This window comes from Sus scrofa, chromosome 1 (assembly GCF_000003025.6).
Source record: "Sus scrofa isolate TJ Tabasco breed Duroc chromosome 1, Sscrofa11.1, whole genome shotgun sequence".
Classification (NCBI taxonomy): Eukaryota; Metazoa; Chordata; class Mammalia; order Artiodactyla; family Suidae; genus Sus; species Sus scrofa.
In genome coordinates this window covers 265198741-265213567 of record NC_010443.5, presented here as the reverse complement: position 1 = coordinate 265213567, position 14827 = coordinate 265198741, and the positions used below count along the sequence as shown (strand labels likewise).

The window sequence follows — 14827 nt, the reverse complement described above, 5'->3', positions numbered from 1 at the left end:
GTTTAGATTCCTTTACCTCTCTGGTCTTAGTTTTTTTTTGTTGTTTTTTTTCCCCCTGTCTATAAAAGGAGATAATACTATCTAGTCCACAGATGAATAAAGTGAAAAACTATATGTAGCAGTGCTTTTGTATATTTTTTTCAGTAAGTAGGATGTATTGCTTGCATATAGGCTCTGTGGACAAGATAAACCTTTACTTAAAATTAAGACCAGATGTGTTTTTTATAAATTTTAAACTCTGTGATCCTTTGTCCTTGAGGGTTGAGGGACAGGAAAACCTGGAAAAGGCCTGCAAAGTGGATTAGCTTGCAATTTGGGAAGTTATTTTGAAATGTGGACCAGAATAAAGGGTGCCTTTGAGGAGTTCCCTTTGTGGCTCAGCGGTTAACGAGCCCAGCTGGGATCCATGAGGATGTGGGTGCAGTCCCTGGCCTTGCTCAGAGAGTTAAGGATCCGGCGCTGCCGTGAGCTGTGGTGTAGGTTGCAGACTAGGCTCGGATCCTGCGTTGCATGGCTGTGGCTATGGCGTAGGCCGGCAGCTACAGATCCAATTGGACCCCTAGCTTGGGAACCTCCATATGCCTTGGGTGCAGCCCTAAAATAACAACAACAAAAAAAGGGTGCTTTTGAAAGACCTGTCAGCTCAGATTGCCTTGATCCTGCAGCAGCAGAGAGAAGTGTGCGCACATGCTCCACAGAGGGCCCAGGGAGAGCTAGGTTCCTCGAGGGGCCTGATGATTGTGGGAGACTGATTAAGAGGCATTTTTCATCTTCCATCTTATCCTCCAAACATGGTGTTAGGTGACTCTTATGTTTGAAAGAGAATAGTTTTCTGTCCTCCTATCTTGTGGCATTTCATAAAATACATTAATAAAACACAGCTTTTACTTTTAGGCCTAGATGCTCCAAATGTTAGTCATTTCTTAAGAATAAGTGTTTGTAACCTGTCAGGTCAAGGAGATGTTGCATTTACAATTATAAGAAAAAATCCCTGTTCCCTTCCAGTGGTGTTTTAGATTATTTACTTAGAGTAAAATTTAACTCCTTTTTGACTATATTACATTTAGAAAAGGATCTGCATTTTTTGAGAAGTTAGTTTCTGAATGAAAATGTCTTCAGAAACATTTTAAAATGTTTAAAAATCTATTTCTTAGCAAATTAAATGGACTATTTTGTTTTTATTCACTGGGAATAAAAGCTAGACTCTGACATTGAGGTACATTTGCTGATGAAAAGGAGGCATTCTTTCCCCTCACGAGGGGTTTAAATGTAATACTCGGTGCTTACTCAGGAGTGAAAACATCAAATTAAAGTGTTTATGCTGACAAAGGACAAATCTGGATTTCAGCAACCCATGCAAGATTGTCTCATTGCTTAGCCTGCCTTGCCTAGAAGCTCTTGGCCAACCAAGACTTATAATGAAATGCGTGCATACAATTAAACCATTTCCAGTCGGTGTCGGAGTTTTCCGAGCCCGAGAGGAGTTCCACTGCTCTCTAGTGGCTAGATGGGGTCCCCCGGCACCAACATTTGTTTTCTTTTCATAAATCAGCTGTTCACACATTGGCAGTGTTGGCCTCCAGAGTCCACACTAACACCAGGAGACCAGGCCCTGTAGACGGGAGCAGAGTGAAAAATGATCCCTGTCCTTGGGTCTGAGGAGAAACCAGATTTTTGTCCAGGACGAGTGGCCAGTTGACTAACAATGAGCAATTGTGAGTAAGCACTCTGTCAGGGAGAGTGGACACTGATGGATGAGAAAGTTCTCTGTGTTACTCTTTTATCGCTGCATACGTCTTACACCTTGGCAGTCCACGGTGGCAAACAGGTCCTTGGGTGGTTAAGATGGACCACTCCTTAGCAGAAGGAGCAGCTCCTTTCCTGAAAAGATCTGGTTAAATTGATTTGGGGAAAAAGCAGTAGAAATCCATTTCCTGCTGCCTCTCAGAACTTCATGACTTTGAGAAAAGAAATTTTAAGGACCTCTATTTCTATTAAAGCTGCCAACCCTGAGACTTGTTGAGAATGATTGTATAAAAGAGCCCCTGGAGGACTGGGACCTGTTACTGAACACAAGTTTGTGTGCCTGAAGCACAGACCAGACCAAAACGTCAGAGTCTGGAGCAGAGAGAGGTACGTTGCAGTGCCATGCAGAGGAAACTTGTGCTCTGAAACTCTGAACTCCCTGATGGTTTTCAGGCAGAGGGTTTTGTTTTTTGTTTTTTGTTTTTTGCTTTTTAGGGCCACACCCAAGGCATATGGAGGTTCCCAGGCTAGGGGTCTAATCAGAGCTACAGCTGCCAGCCTACACCACAGCCACAGCAACCTGGGATCTTTAACCCACTGAGCAAGGCCAGGGAGCGAACTTGCAATCTCATAGTTCCTAGTTGGATTCGTTTCTGCTGTGCCACAATGGGAACTCCAGGGACAGTTTTTTATAGGCAAAATTTGGTGTGAGGGCTTCGGGGCATGTGACTTTCTTCTGATTAGTTGATGGTGAAGTAACAGGGTGATGTTCTAGGGATCTTGCACTCAGCCTGAGGTTACCATTCTCTGTTAGTGTGAGGGCCTTAGTTTCTGCAGAACTCAAAGATACGGTTTTGTATATCCTTTAAGGAGGAACCAGTGGCTCAGTGGTTAACAAATCCAACTAGGAACCATGAGGTTGTGGGTTTGATCCCTGGTCTTGCTCAGTGGGTTAAGGATCCGGTGTTGCCGTGAGCTGTGGTGTAGTTGCAGATGTGGCTCGGATCCTGCGTTGCTGTGGTTCTGGCGTAGGCCGGCGGCTATAGCTCCAATTGGACCCCTAGCCTGGGAACCTCCGTAGGCTGTGGGAGCGGCCCAAGAAATGGCAAAAAGACAAAAAAAAAAAGGAGGAGGAACCAGGATCCCGCTTTGATGCTGTTGCTTGATTGCTCCTCCTTTGTTTCTTCGTGCCTTTATTTCCCTGATTAGCAGATGTTTGAATCTGCTCTTTGGTATTCCGGAAGGTCTAGGAGGCTGAAGCCTTTACCCTGCAAATGAGAAACGGGACACGGGAAGATGTATCGTCCTCCCCTTTGTGCAGGGAGGTAGCCAGGGCAGTAGGGCTGCTGTTCTGCACTTTCTGGGGGCATCATTCACCTTGTGCTTGATGTGGTGGTGCCTCCTGGAGCAGCGTGGCAGCCTTGAGGGCTCAGAGGGCCTGAGTGATGTGCTGTGAGAAAACAGAGGAAACAGCGCCGTGCCTCATCCTGTGCATCTGTACATCGCGGTGGGCACTTGGGATGGTTTGTTTGAAGGAATGAGTGGAAAGTTGTCCTTCGGAAAGGTGCATGGGCTAAAGAGCCACAAGACCTAAGTTGGGATCTTGGTCCCCCTTATTGCCTTTGAATTAGCCATGCCAGGTTTCTTTATCTGTAAAATGAGGAAATTTTACACCAGGATTTAGGGTCCTGGACCGAAAAGACTGAATAAATATTTTCTTGTCCCCAGTCTGAGAATTTGTAAGCCTAGACCTTATTAGAAAAAGTGAATTTCTACCTGCTGGCTTTCGGGCCCTTCCTAGAGTGTGACTTAGAGCAGTGGGTTTTAGAAAATGATTTGTCTTTTATAGTTTCTTCAGCTTGTCTGATAACGTAGATATTCTAGAATTGCTAGGTTTGATTGCATACTTTAGTGAACTCTGACATATAAAAATAACATGTTTCATGTTTAAAAAAAATAAGCCTTATTAATACAGGTGTTTTTTAAATATAGAGCAAGTAAAAGCAGTATCTTAGTAAATTTTTCTTGATACATTTCAAATTTTGTCCTGAATTGTTTTGAGAAGTTAGGTTCAAATTGAACAACTAACGCTAATGTTGATAAACTAAAATCAAAAACACCCTCAGAGGGTTTAGAAAATGGAGACTGTTCACTGTTTTATTTTATTGAGTGGGCTATTAAAAAATAAATACTTGGAGGAGTTCCCGTTGTGGCTCAGTGGTTGGCGAATCCGACTGGGAACCATGGGGTTGTGGGTTCGATCCCTGGCCTTGCTCAGTGGGTTAAGGATCAGGCGTTGCTGTGAGCTGTGGTGTAGATTGCAGACGCAGCTCGGATCCCGTGTTGCTGTGGCTCTGGCGTAGGTTGGCGGCTATGGCTCCGATTCGGCCCCTAGCCTCGGAGCCTCCACATGCCATGGGAGGGCCCTAGAAAAGGCAAAAAAAAGACAAAATAAATAAATAAAAAATAAATAAATACTTGGATACTTGAATGGCATTGCTGAACAGTGAATGACGTCTGTTTAGTCATTTAAAGTGTTTAACTAAAATCCCAGTCTCATTTGAATTTCTAAGCAAAACGGCACAAATTAACTGTGTCCAGATGTGTGGAAACTGTTCTGCTGAAATGTGAGCAAAAAGTAAGTTAGAAAGCATGCTTTTGAGAGGTGGGGAGTTAAGAAAATAGAGCTGCTTCCATGCTTGCTTGCTAATCTTGATTTCAAGTGTTTACCTTTGTAGTTAAAGAGGCAGCACATGCAACAGAAGCAGTGCTGGACTCTTAAAATTTGGGATGATCAGGGCTGACATTCCCAGATGTACGTCTTAGCAGCTGTGTGATCTGGACAAGTTCTTTATCTCCAAGATGGAATCTTCTCCTTCTATGAATGGGACTGCATTTACCTGCTGTGTCTGAAGAGCAAACAGAACTCATGTGACTGTGCTTTGAAATTTTATAAACTCCATGTGGACTCTGTCTCTTGTGTGGTCTTTTCAATAATTTGTTGCCACAGAGTAGACTTCTGGATAGGCGAGATTGGGCTTGGTGCTGACAGGCTCAAAGGACTTCATTGTTAAGGTTATTTTACTTCTTTTAAAAAATTTTTGGTGCCTGTCCTAAGGAAGCCCTTCTAAGGTGGTAGAGAGACATGGTGTATTTATTTGTGATAATTGATGGCTGTTGTTCCTTGGGACTGTTGACTCATGTGTGGATTGACCTTCTGGCCCCTGTATACAGATTTCAGGAATAAGCTCCTTGCTGCTGCTCTTACACAGCAAGACTGTGGTGGCTGGCAGGGTCTTAGTCTCCCCCCGCCCCCCAATCCCTTCACAATGTTGAATTCTTATTTTCTCCAAGTGTATATTATCTTTTTTTTTTTTTTTTTTTTTTCCTTTTTAGAGCTGCACCCACAGCATGTGGAGATTCCCAGGCTAGGGGTCTAATCGGAGCTACAGCTGCCCGCATAGGCCATGGCAACGCAGGCTCCAAGCCGCGTCTGCGACCTATACCACAGCTCATGGCAATGCCGGATCCTTGACCCACTGAGCAAGGCCAGGGATCAAACCCACAACCTCATGGTTCCTAGTCGGATTTGTTTCCTCTGTGCCGTGATGGGAACTCCTCCAAGTGTATATCTTAAAAAATTGTAAATAATGCATGATCTTCAAAGAAAAGAAAACACAGGTAAAACAATATATAGCACCACCTACAAATAAGAGTAGTTTAAAAAAACTTTCTTCCAGATTTGTGCAATATGTAGTGTATAAGCATAGCTGTTAATTTTGCTTTGGAACATGGTTTTCCCTCAGCATATATTATATCATGGACGTCTTTCTTTGCCCCCCCCCCAAAAGAGTCACGTTTAATGACCATATATACAGTATTTATTCTCCGTATCTCCTGATTGTTGGTGCTGGATCTTTACATCTACCTCCAGGGTTTTTTCTTTGTTGTTGTTATTTTTGTTTTTTTTCCTAATTGAAACAATGATCATAATGTAATTTGGACACTAATCTATTTATTTCTTTAGAATATCGCTCTAGCAGTAGAATTGCTGGCTTGTGTGTTTGTATAGCTTTGTGCTTTCTGATTGGTATTTCTAAACTGCCCATTAAAAAAGTTCTATCCATCTGTGCTGCTACAGGAGTATTAAATTGCCCTTTTTTACTATATCGTTGTCAGCACTGGGTGCTAATCTAAAAGCCAAGAAAAAAATGGCTATTTCCTTTTTTTTTATTTTTTTGGTCTCTTTGCCTTTTCTAGGGCCGCTCCCGCAGCATATGGAGGTTCCCAGGCTAGGGGTCCAATCGGAGCTGTAGCCACCGGCCTACGCCAGAGCCACAGCAACGCAGGATCCTAGCCGCATCTGCAACCTACACCACAGCTCACGGCAACACCGGATCCCTAACCCACTGAGCAAGGGCAGGGACCGAACCCACAACCTCATGGTTCCTAGTCGGTTTCACTAACCACTGCGCCACGACAGGAACTCCACTGTTTCCTTTTTTGCCCCAGTCAAGGCATAAGGAAGTTCCCAGGCTAGAGATTGAATCTGAGCCACAGCTGCAACCTCTGCCAGTCACCCGCCATTGTACCAGGCTGGGCGTCAAACTCACATCTTGGCAGCTGTCTTAGCTGTGGTAGAGACAACCGCCAGATCCTTCACCCACTGTGCCACAGCAGAAATTAATGGCTGTTTAGTTTCAATTTGTATTTCTTTGATGACTAGTGAATTTGAACATTGTTTCTAAATGTATACATGTCTCAGCTCTGCCTGTTTTTTTTTTGTTTGTTTTTTGTAAACTGCTGTGTCCTTTTTCCCTGTTGGTGTATTGGTGTTATTTATCTCTGAGCTCTTTTTAGTTATTAATGACCTGCATGTTGCACATATTTTTCTGAGTTTCAGGGCTTACATTTTACATTTGTTACAGGTGTTAGTCTTTTTTTTTTTTTTAGCCGGTGGTCTGTCATTAATAAGACAGTTCATTTTAGGAATGCCTGGAGATGTGGCTTTTGTGGTGTTTGGGCCTGCGTCCCCCCTTGTCCCCAGTGTGGGTGCCCCTCAGAGTCATCTTGAAGGGCTGTGGGTGAGTCAGGCCCTGGCAGTCAGAGATGGGGAGCAGACCGTGCTTTCCGGGACTCACGGGGCTGTCTGTTGAATTCTTTTAATGAGCACTAAACCTGGACAGCCAGGGTGAGGTGGTGCCCTCCCAGGTGGCTGCAGTGGATAGGGGAGGGCAGAGCAGTTTCTGGGCCCCGTGGCGGAAAGAGGGCTGGGTTGAGTACCCGTCCCCCATCCCTGTCTCTTGCCAGTCTGGCTGCTGGGTGGTTTGGGAGTTGCTGGTGGTTGAGCAGCAGATATGTGTGGATGGCGGGAGTGAGCTTGGGGGAGGCAGTGGATGCAGAGGTGAGTCAGAGGGTAACTTGGTAGCCATGACAGCATCTTGCTCAGCCGTCTCTAAATGCTGGTCACCGAATTGTACCTCGTTTTTCTGTTTTAAAGAGCTTTGTTCTGGGAGCAACACTGGCAACTCAGGAACTGTGGGTGGGCTGAAAAAGGCAGACTTGGTGGAGGTTGCTAAGGAGCAGCTACCTGGAAACTACTGATGAGACAGAGCTTTGGTAGAAAAGTGCAGAAATCTAACAAGGGCATTTCACTCCTGTGATACCATAGAGTTCAGACCAGACTAGGACGTATATAAATAGGATATGGTTTCGTGGGTTTCAAGCCTTTCTCCTTTCTGAAAATTGAACTTCCTTTACATTTGAGTTTGTCCTCTATTCAGCCTGGTGTGGTAAGTTAGGCAATAAATGTTCTCTTATACTTTACCAAGGCTTTTACTGCTATTGTCACTCCTTCAGGGCCAGCTCAGTTTTCCCAGCTCCTACGTTTGGTCAGGTGTACTCACATCAGCCCTGTTCATTCAGTGCTTTGCTCTGTGCCAGAGCCTGCTGGCTATGGGGGATGCAGATGTGAAGGATGGGCAAGTTGGCAGGGAGAGCGATCAGCTCTCGTGGGGGTGCAGTGGTCAAGGAAGGCTTCTGGGAGGAAGTCAGCTGGAGTTCGACAGGTGACTAGGATTCCTGTGGACTGTCAGGAGGGCAAAGGTAGTAGCATGTGCCAAGGTGGGTTAGGCTGGAGATGGCCTGGGCATTTAGGAAATTATTGTTAGTTTGGTGTAGGTAAAATGTCAGGTGTGTGTATATTGGGGAGGAAGAGAGACCGAGGGACCAGAGACCTGTCATGGAAGGTCATGCATGTCTGCTCTGAACTTTATTGTGGCCTATAGAACTTTCTGCTTGAGAGAGTGACATAGGGTCACACCTGAGACGGGAATCCTGCCCTGTGCTTGTTAGTCCTCTAATCCTAGACATGAATGACATAACGTATGATGCGTGACCTTGGTGGGTGCTCAGGCAGAATGCTCTCCTTCCTCCCCCTTGGCTGCCTCCTCTCTGCTATGAGAGAAATTCTTTGAGGGCAGGCCTCATACTCCTTGCTCCTGGAGCTCATCCTGCCTTTGTGGGAAGTCTCTTCCCTCTGATACCCATTTCCTTCCCCTGACCTGCCTGCTGTTGAAAACAGCGGCCCCTGTCTCTTCTGTTTATTCTTTAATGGGAAGCCAGACCATTCAGTCTAAGGTGGCCTTGTCTTTGGAATAAAAAATCAGGGTAAATGTTCCTTCAGAGGATTTCTGCCTTGGTTTGGGGTATGAGTGCCAGATTAGTAGGTTAATGCTGAAATAATGAAATGGCTGAAGAAAGCCTAAATTTGGTATATGGGGAAAATGGGATATGGTATTTAAATGTTTTGTGAGTGACATGGCTGCTTGTAATAACTCAGAATTTTGTGATTTATTGTATATAGTTTTAAGTGGCATTGGGACAATCTGGGAAACTTGAATGGAATTATTTTAAAAATTCCTGTCTCATTGAGTTTACCGTCTTTTTTCTCTTCATTGGGCCACCTCCTTTTTCCTTTCCCCGGTTACATTGCCTTGAAATTATGTGAGGATTGGCGTCTTGTTCTCATGCCATTTTAGATGATTGCAGTCATATTTGAAATTCTGACTTTGCTTTTCTAAATAATAGACACACATTCGGAGTTTACTAGAAACCTGTTGACAAAGTCAGTTGGACTTCATTTCCTAGCACTTCTGTGTATTTCTGAAAAGGGGGCGCCAAAGTCCTCCTTTCCTAAAAAGCTAGGAGCAGGAGCTAATTTGCAAGTGATTTAGAAATTGTTTTCAGGAGTTCTCATTGCTCAGTGGTAACGAATCCGCCTAGGAACCATGAGGTTGCAGGTTTGATCCCTGCCCTTGCTCAGTGGGTTAAGGATCCGGCGTTGCCATGAACGGTGGAGTAGGCTGCAGACGCAGCTTGGATCCCGTGTTGCTGTGGCTTTGGTGTAGGCCAGTGGCTACAGCTCCATTTAGACCCCTAGCCTGGGAACCTCCATGTGCCGTGGGAGTGGCCCAAGAAATGGCAAAAAGACAAAAAAAAAATTGTTTTCAATGTTGAATTTCCCTTTTTTTAAGTTTATTGGAGTCCACTTATCTTTGATCTCAGGGGAAGCAGAATCCGGCAGTTTAGCAAGCTCTTGTTTTCCAGAAAACTCCTCGACACTGTGCATGTGCGTGCGTGCAAGTTGGAGTGTGTTGGGGGTTGTGAGGTAAAAGGGGAAGCAGAAATATAATGTAATACGGACTCCTGTGTCCTTTCTTTGTTTACCTCTCCTACACCTTCCAGATCCTTAAAAAAAAAAAAAAAAAGTCACTGTCTCTGATAACAAGAGAAGCATCGCTACATTAGATAGACACTTTGTACTAAGAGTTTAGATTTAGTATGTATTTCTACTTAAAGAAATTCTGCCTGCAGCATTGTTTCTGAAGGAAAAAGCTTTCGATAAAGAAGAATTATTGTTTGGGGAGGGAAATACCTTTCATAAAATTTAGGAGGAAGCTAAGCAGAAGGAAATATATGTGCCTAGGAAAAATAAGAGTAAAATTAATTTACTGTGAAACTGCCAAAAAAAGGATGACCTAGGAGGAAATACAGGGCTAGTGATCTTTAGGGAAAGATGGCTTTAAGGTAAGTCAGGTTTTCCCTTTTTCAGTAATTGATTACAGTTTTCCACCAAGTTGTTGGTGTTGGGTGAATTGCTGCCTTCCCCTGACCTTTTATAAGGTGTCTTTCTGGCCTCTGGTGTTTTTACCCCTGGGCTCTTCACAGAGAGGTATCTTGGACCAGGTTGAGAAAAGGCAAGCCAGCTGATGGTTTCTCTGCAGGAGCATTTTGTATCTTTTTCCTGGCTTTCCCTTATTTGCAATTTTCTTGTTTCTTTATGACAGAGCTTCCTTTGTTTTACACGCAAAACCAGTTCGTTTTTTTATTATGAAGTCCAAAGTCCGAGGCTGGTTCTCACCCGTGCCTTAAAACAGAAACTTAGGTTTCTTTTCCCCCTTGAGCCCTCAAACTCTTGAGTGTGTGGCTCACAAAACATTGGTGGACTTTGACTCTAAATTCAGACTTTCTAGGATACATATGCTGTGAAATCCCGAGGTTTGATTTTGGTGAATTTGTGTATATATATATATATCTGGTCTTATTTGGGTGCACTGGTATTATGTCTGTTTAATTTCTGTCTCCTTTCCAAAGGGCTTTTAATATCTTTTTAGCCCCCCCCCTTTTAAGGAGAAAAAACTGTGAGGAGGGAAAATGGGGTTGCCTTTTTGCTCCCAAAGCCTGAATGAATAGTCATTGCCTGTAATGCCATCTCCCCTCGTCGCTTCCCACTGCTTTAGATGTGATGTATCCGGTGCTGCGAAGGTAATGATCCTCAGCCGCAGCAATATTCCCTCACAGGAGTATCTGTCCTAGTCATCGGGATTACCACGCTCATTGATTTGTGTCTGTAAATCTGCTGTTTCTACCCTTTAAATTTGATCTATAATTGGACCTCCTTAAATGGTTCAGATAAGGTAGTCTGTATTTTCTCAATGCAGCGATGCTGTCAGCTTCTCCTTTTTCATTATACATTCAGCAGACTTGATAAAATCAGCAGGACACCTCATTTGAAACTGTTTAATCGCTGCCTTTTTCCTTTGCTAAACCATTGAGGTGGTCAAGCGATGTACACAAATCATTTTAAATAGAAAATATGGTTTTCTCTGTGACCCAGCTAAATAGATAGTGTTATGCAAAACAAGTTAAAAAGTAATAAATGCCAAAAAAATCTTCTAATTGGAGTAAAAAATTGTGGGCAACTCTATCCTCTCTCCAAAAGTAGCGTATCCTGAAATATCGCCAGGACCCTGTAAAGACAAGATGATGGTTTTCTAAAGATTCTCTGGTTTCTGAACAAAGCAGGTTTACATTTTCAGATAGTGCTTGAGCTGCCTTTTACATCCATTCAGAGAGAGGCCATACTTATTTGTAATACCTTTGCATCCTACTTTTGTAGGGAGAAATTCGCTATCTGTTAATATCTATGCAACATAACCTTTCAGCCATTTGCTATTGTGATAATAAATTTTTGTTTCTTTGTCTGCCATTTTGTCTACTCAGCTGTTACTCTTCAAAGTACAAACTAAAAATAATAGCTCCAAATAAATGCCACATAATAAAGTGTTTTACAGTTGTAGCTGGAATAGCCTGGTGGCTGCACTCGCAGTCCTATTACCATTGCTGGTGCTGTAGTTTCTTCCCTGTGTGTCAAGGTGACTTTACCAGGGCCAGCTCATTAAAACAATCTCTTCTTTCTAACTGGCTTGGTATAGTGCTCTATACCCAGCCGCCTGCCAAGGCACAGTTGTGGGGCACCAGAGTCACAGCACTGGGTATATGAAATAATGTGGCATTCACTTTTTGAACAAATACAAATTATCCATAACCTCATTTTCATCCTTCAGGATTTCATGGTGAATAATTTACAGTTACTCTCGTCAGTAGTAGAAGTAGGGCCAGTTGTGGGTTTACCCAGGATAGTGGTAAGTGACTCCGGGCTTTTGAAGAGCAGTGTTTGCCTGCTTTTCGTGGCCCTGCAGTATCAATATTTGCGCTGTACTTGAATGTGACATTGGGCGTGTTTTGCCGTTTTTGCTGCCCCGAGGTAAACTTGAGATGAAGAAGCTGGGAGTTGGTAAATATGCTAAAAGCGCATCTTTGTCTTAACAGGTTCTGGCTCTTTGGCAGCAATGGCCGTGTTTGAAGATAAATTTAGGCCAGAGATGGAGGTACGTAAGTCTCTACGGTTTTATTCTCTTTCAGATATCTTTCTCGTTGTCTGTTGGACCTTGACGGATTGATTACTGATTCCTCCAGAGCTTGTTCAGCACTCTTGTTGGAAGGTTCTTTGGCTGTGTTTTATACTAAGTTTGCTGAGAAGACTGGTTACCTGGGAAAACTTCATTTTGGAGTGGCCCTTGCTGTGCCCTTCCTCAGGCTTGAGCAGCCAGCGCTATTCAGCTTTTTGCTCTGGCCTTCTGGCTGGCTGGGAATCTTCTTGGCCTTAAAAGCTGCTGCAGTGTAGATTCTTTCCTGATGCCCAAGCTTTCTGTGTCACGATACCTCAAAATGACAGGTTTTTTTTGTTTCCTCGCTAAGAACAGAGGAACTGCGTATGTCTTTTCATGTCACACGGACCTGGCCTGAAAATGGGGGCAGTTTGAAAAATCTGGCAGACCATGGGGACAGTATCATGTGTATAGTGGATTATGCTCAGAGTGTGATGGAACTAGTGTCTCACATATATTTATAAGAGGTTCCTTCATTATGCTTTTCTTGGTGGTGCGTGGGGTGGTTTCTTCTGAATGACATTCCGTGCGAGTCTATTTTAATGAGAGATGTACTTCCATTAAGCAGCCCCCACCCCCACCCCATCTCCAAGAACAAGTTCACTGGTCTTTCGTTGTCATTTTAAAGGAGTGCTCAATATTCCTAAGTACTTTTTGGTGCCACATTATTCCTCCACTGTGCTTTATCCCCACTGCTGAGCCAGCTTGTAGGCACATTACGTCCTGAAGGCAGCCCTTGTCTTCTGTGCTTAGTTTTTGGATAGATGTTAATGTCTTGACGGCAGTATCAATTTGTTTTCAACAGCTATAAAGCTGTTTATGAGAGGTTTACCCTATTCGTTTGCAGTAGTGTTTTGTTTAGGTAGCAGAGTGTTCCTGGGAATTACTTTTTGACAGTGCTTTATGCCTGATCATCTTTTTAAGAGATTGCATATTTAAAAATTTTGTTCTTCTCTAGCTCATTGTCATTGGAACTCTGAAGGTCTGTGATCTTTAAGTTTGGCCACGTGCCAGGAGAGCAGAGCATGTAGGGTTGTGGATACCGCTCAGCCAGGAGAGGGGTCTCCTGCCAGAAGCCACTGGGTACGTGAGGACAGCAGACGTAAGTGACTTGGTCACTGACGGCTAGTTTTCTTCCCTTTCTTTTTGTTTTTGGCCGTGCCTGTGGCATGCAGAAGGTCCGGGGCCAGGGATCAAACCCGCGACACAGCTGCCACCTGAGCCACAGCAGTGACAGTGCCTAATCCTTGATCCGCTGTGCCACCAGGGAACTCCATTCTTCCCTTTCTTGAATATTTGCAGGAATTAAAACGTGACTAAAGATAGAATATTTAGCTAGGTGTTGTGTACTAGAAACAGTAGTGTCTTGCTCCAATTAAGAACCGTAAACAAGTCCAAGTATCAACTATAAATGAGATTAGGATTCTGTTCTCATTTCTCAATGTGGAAATATAGTCCCACATCAGCATTATTTTCTGTTTGGAGTTCTTATGTACAGAGGAAAAATAAGATATACTAGGTCACTTAAAAAGAAAAAGAAAAAACGATGTCCCAGTCTTCACACTAAGGGAGAGGAAGTCCTAAGTCTCTACAAATCCATTAGAATTAACGAAGGTGCAGGGAGAAAGACTGACGATTTTCATTTAGAAAATCACCTCAGTAATGCCACCTCCTCCTTTAACCACATTAATCTTCTCAAATTTTCTTGAAAGCTTTGTCTATTTCCAATTGATTGGGACATCCATATGTTAAAGAAAAATGAGAATTGCCGAAAAAGTTGAAAGCGTGAGGTATATTAAAAGGGGCGTAACAGGGCTGAAGTAATATTATTAGAGTTTGGATTGGAAGTGATTCACAGGCCCATGCATTTCACATTGTGATGCAGGGAAGTAAAGGGAATGTGATCGTCCCTTCAGTAAACCACCTGATACTGTCAAGCTGAAGATTGTTCCTTCAGTCAGTTTTGTCTGTAACTCAGACACTTAATGTTCTGTGTTAGCTTGAGACCTTAAAACAGGTTGACCAGATTCCCATTTTAGATCGATTAATTAAATTTACAACTTCAAGTGAATGTTTTTTATTCACTGAAGTTGACATAGACTATCAACAACAAAAGTCACCTTTGAAGGAGACGATAGAACTTGCCTCTTCTAAAGTGTGTTTAAAAGTAAATGGGGAGTTCCCGTCGTGGCGCAGTGGTTAACGAATCTGACTAGGAACCATGAGGTTGCGGGTTCGGTCCCTGCCCTTGCTCAGTGGGTTAACGATCCGGCGTTGCCGTGAGCTGTGGTGTAGGTTGCAGACGCGGCTCGGATCCCGCGTTGCTGTGGCTCTGGCGTAGGCCGGTGGCTACAGCTCCGATTCAACCCCTAGCCTGGGAACCTCCATATGCCGCGGGAGCGGCCCAAGAAATAGCAGCAACAACAACAACAACAACAAAAGACAAAAGACAAAAGACAAAAAAAAAAAAAAAAAAAAAAAGTAAATGGAAGGCACAGGTAATACTTTAAAAGTCTGAAAGGATGTTAATAGATAACAAAACTACTGTGAAGACAGGCCACCCTGTTCTCTTTTGGTGAAGATTAAATGAGGTGGTTTCATTGGAAGGTGGAGACTGCTTAGCACAGTTGCAAGGACATCGTTTTTAGTAACTTTGTTGTAAAAGAGAATTCGGTCAGGGTGTCTGAATTTCTGGTCCCGCATTTGCACAGAGCTCCTGGAAACACTTTGGTTTCAAATTTCCAACCTTTTTATTTTCCTTCTTTTCAGGGAGGCTTGTTTTCTTTCTG

At 43.5% G+C, this 14827-nt stretch overlaps 1 protein-coding gene across 1 annotated transcript in view; it reads left to right on the top strand.

The window, feature by feature from the left end:
• PSMB7 (proteasome subunit beta 7) overlaps positions 1-14827 on the top strand; it is a 63133-nt gene that overhangs the window by 21822 nt on the left and 26484 nt on the right. Inside the window, 1 exon segment of the mRNA NM_001097476.2 lies at positions 11920-11978. Coding sequence (NP_001090945.1) covers positions 11920-11978 — 59 coding nt within the window.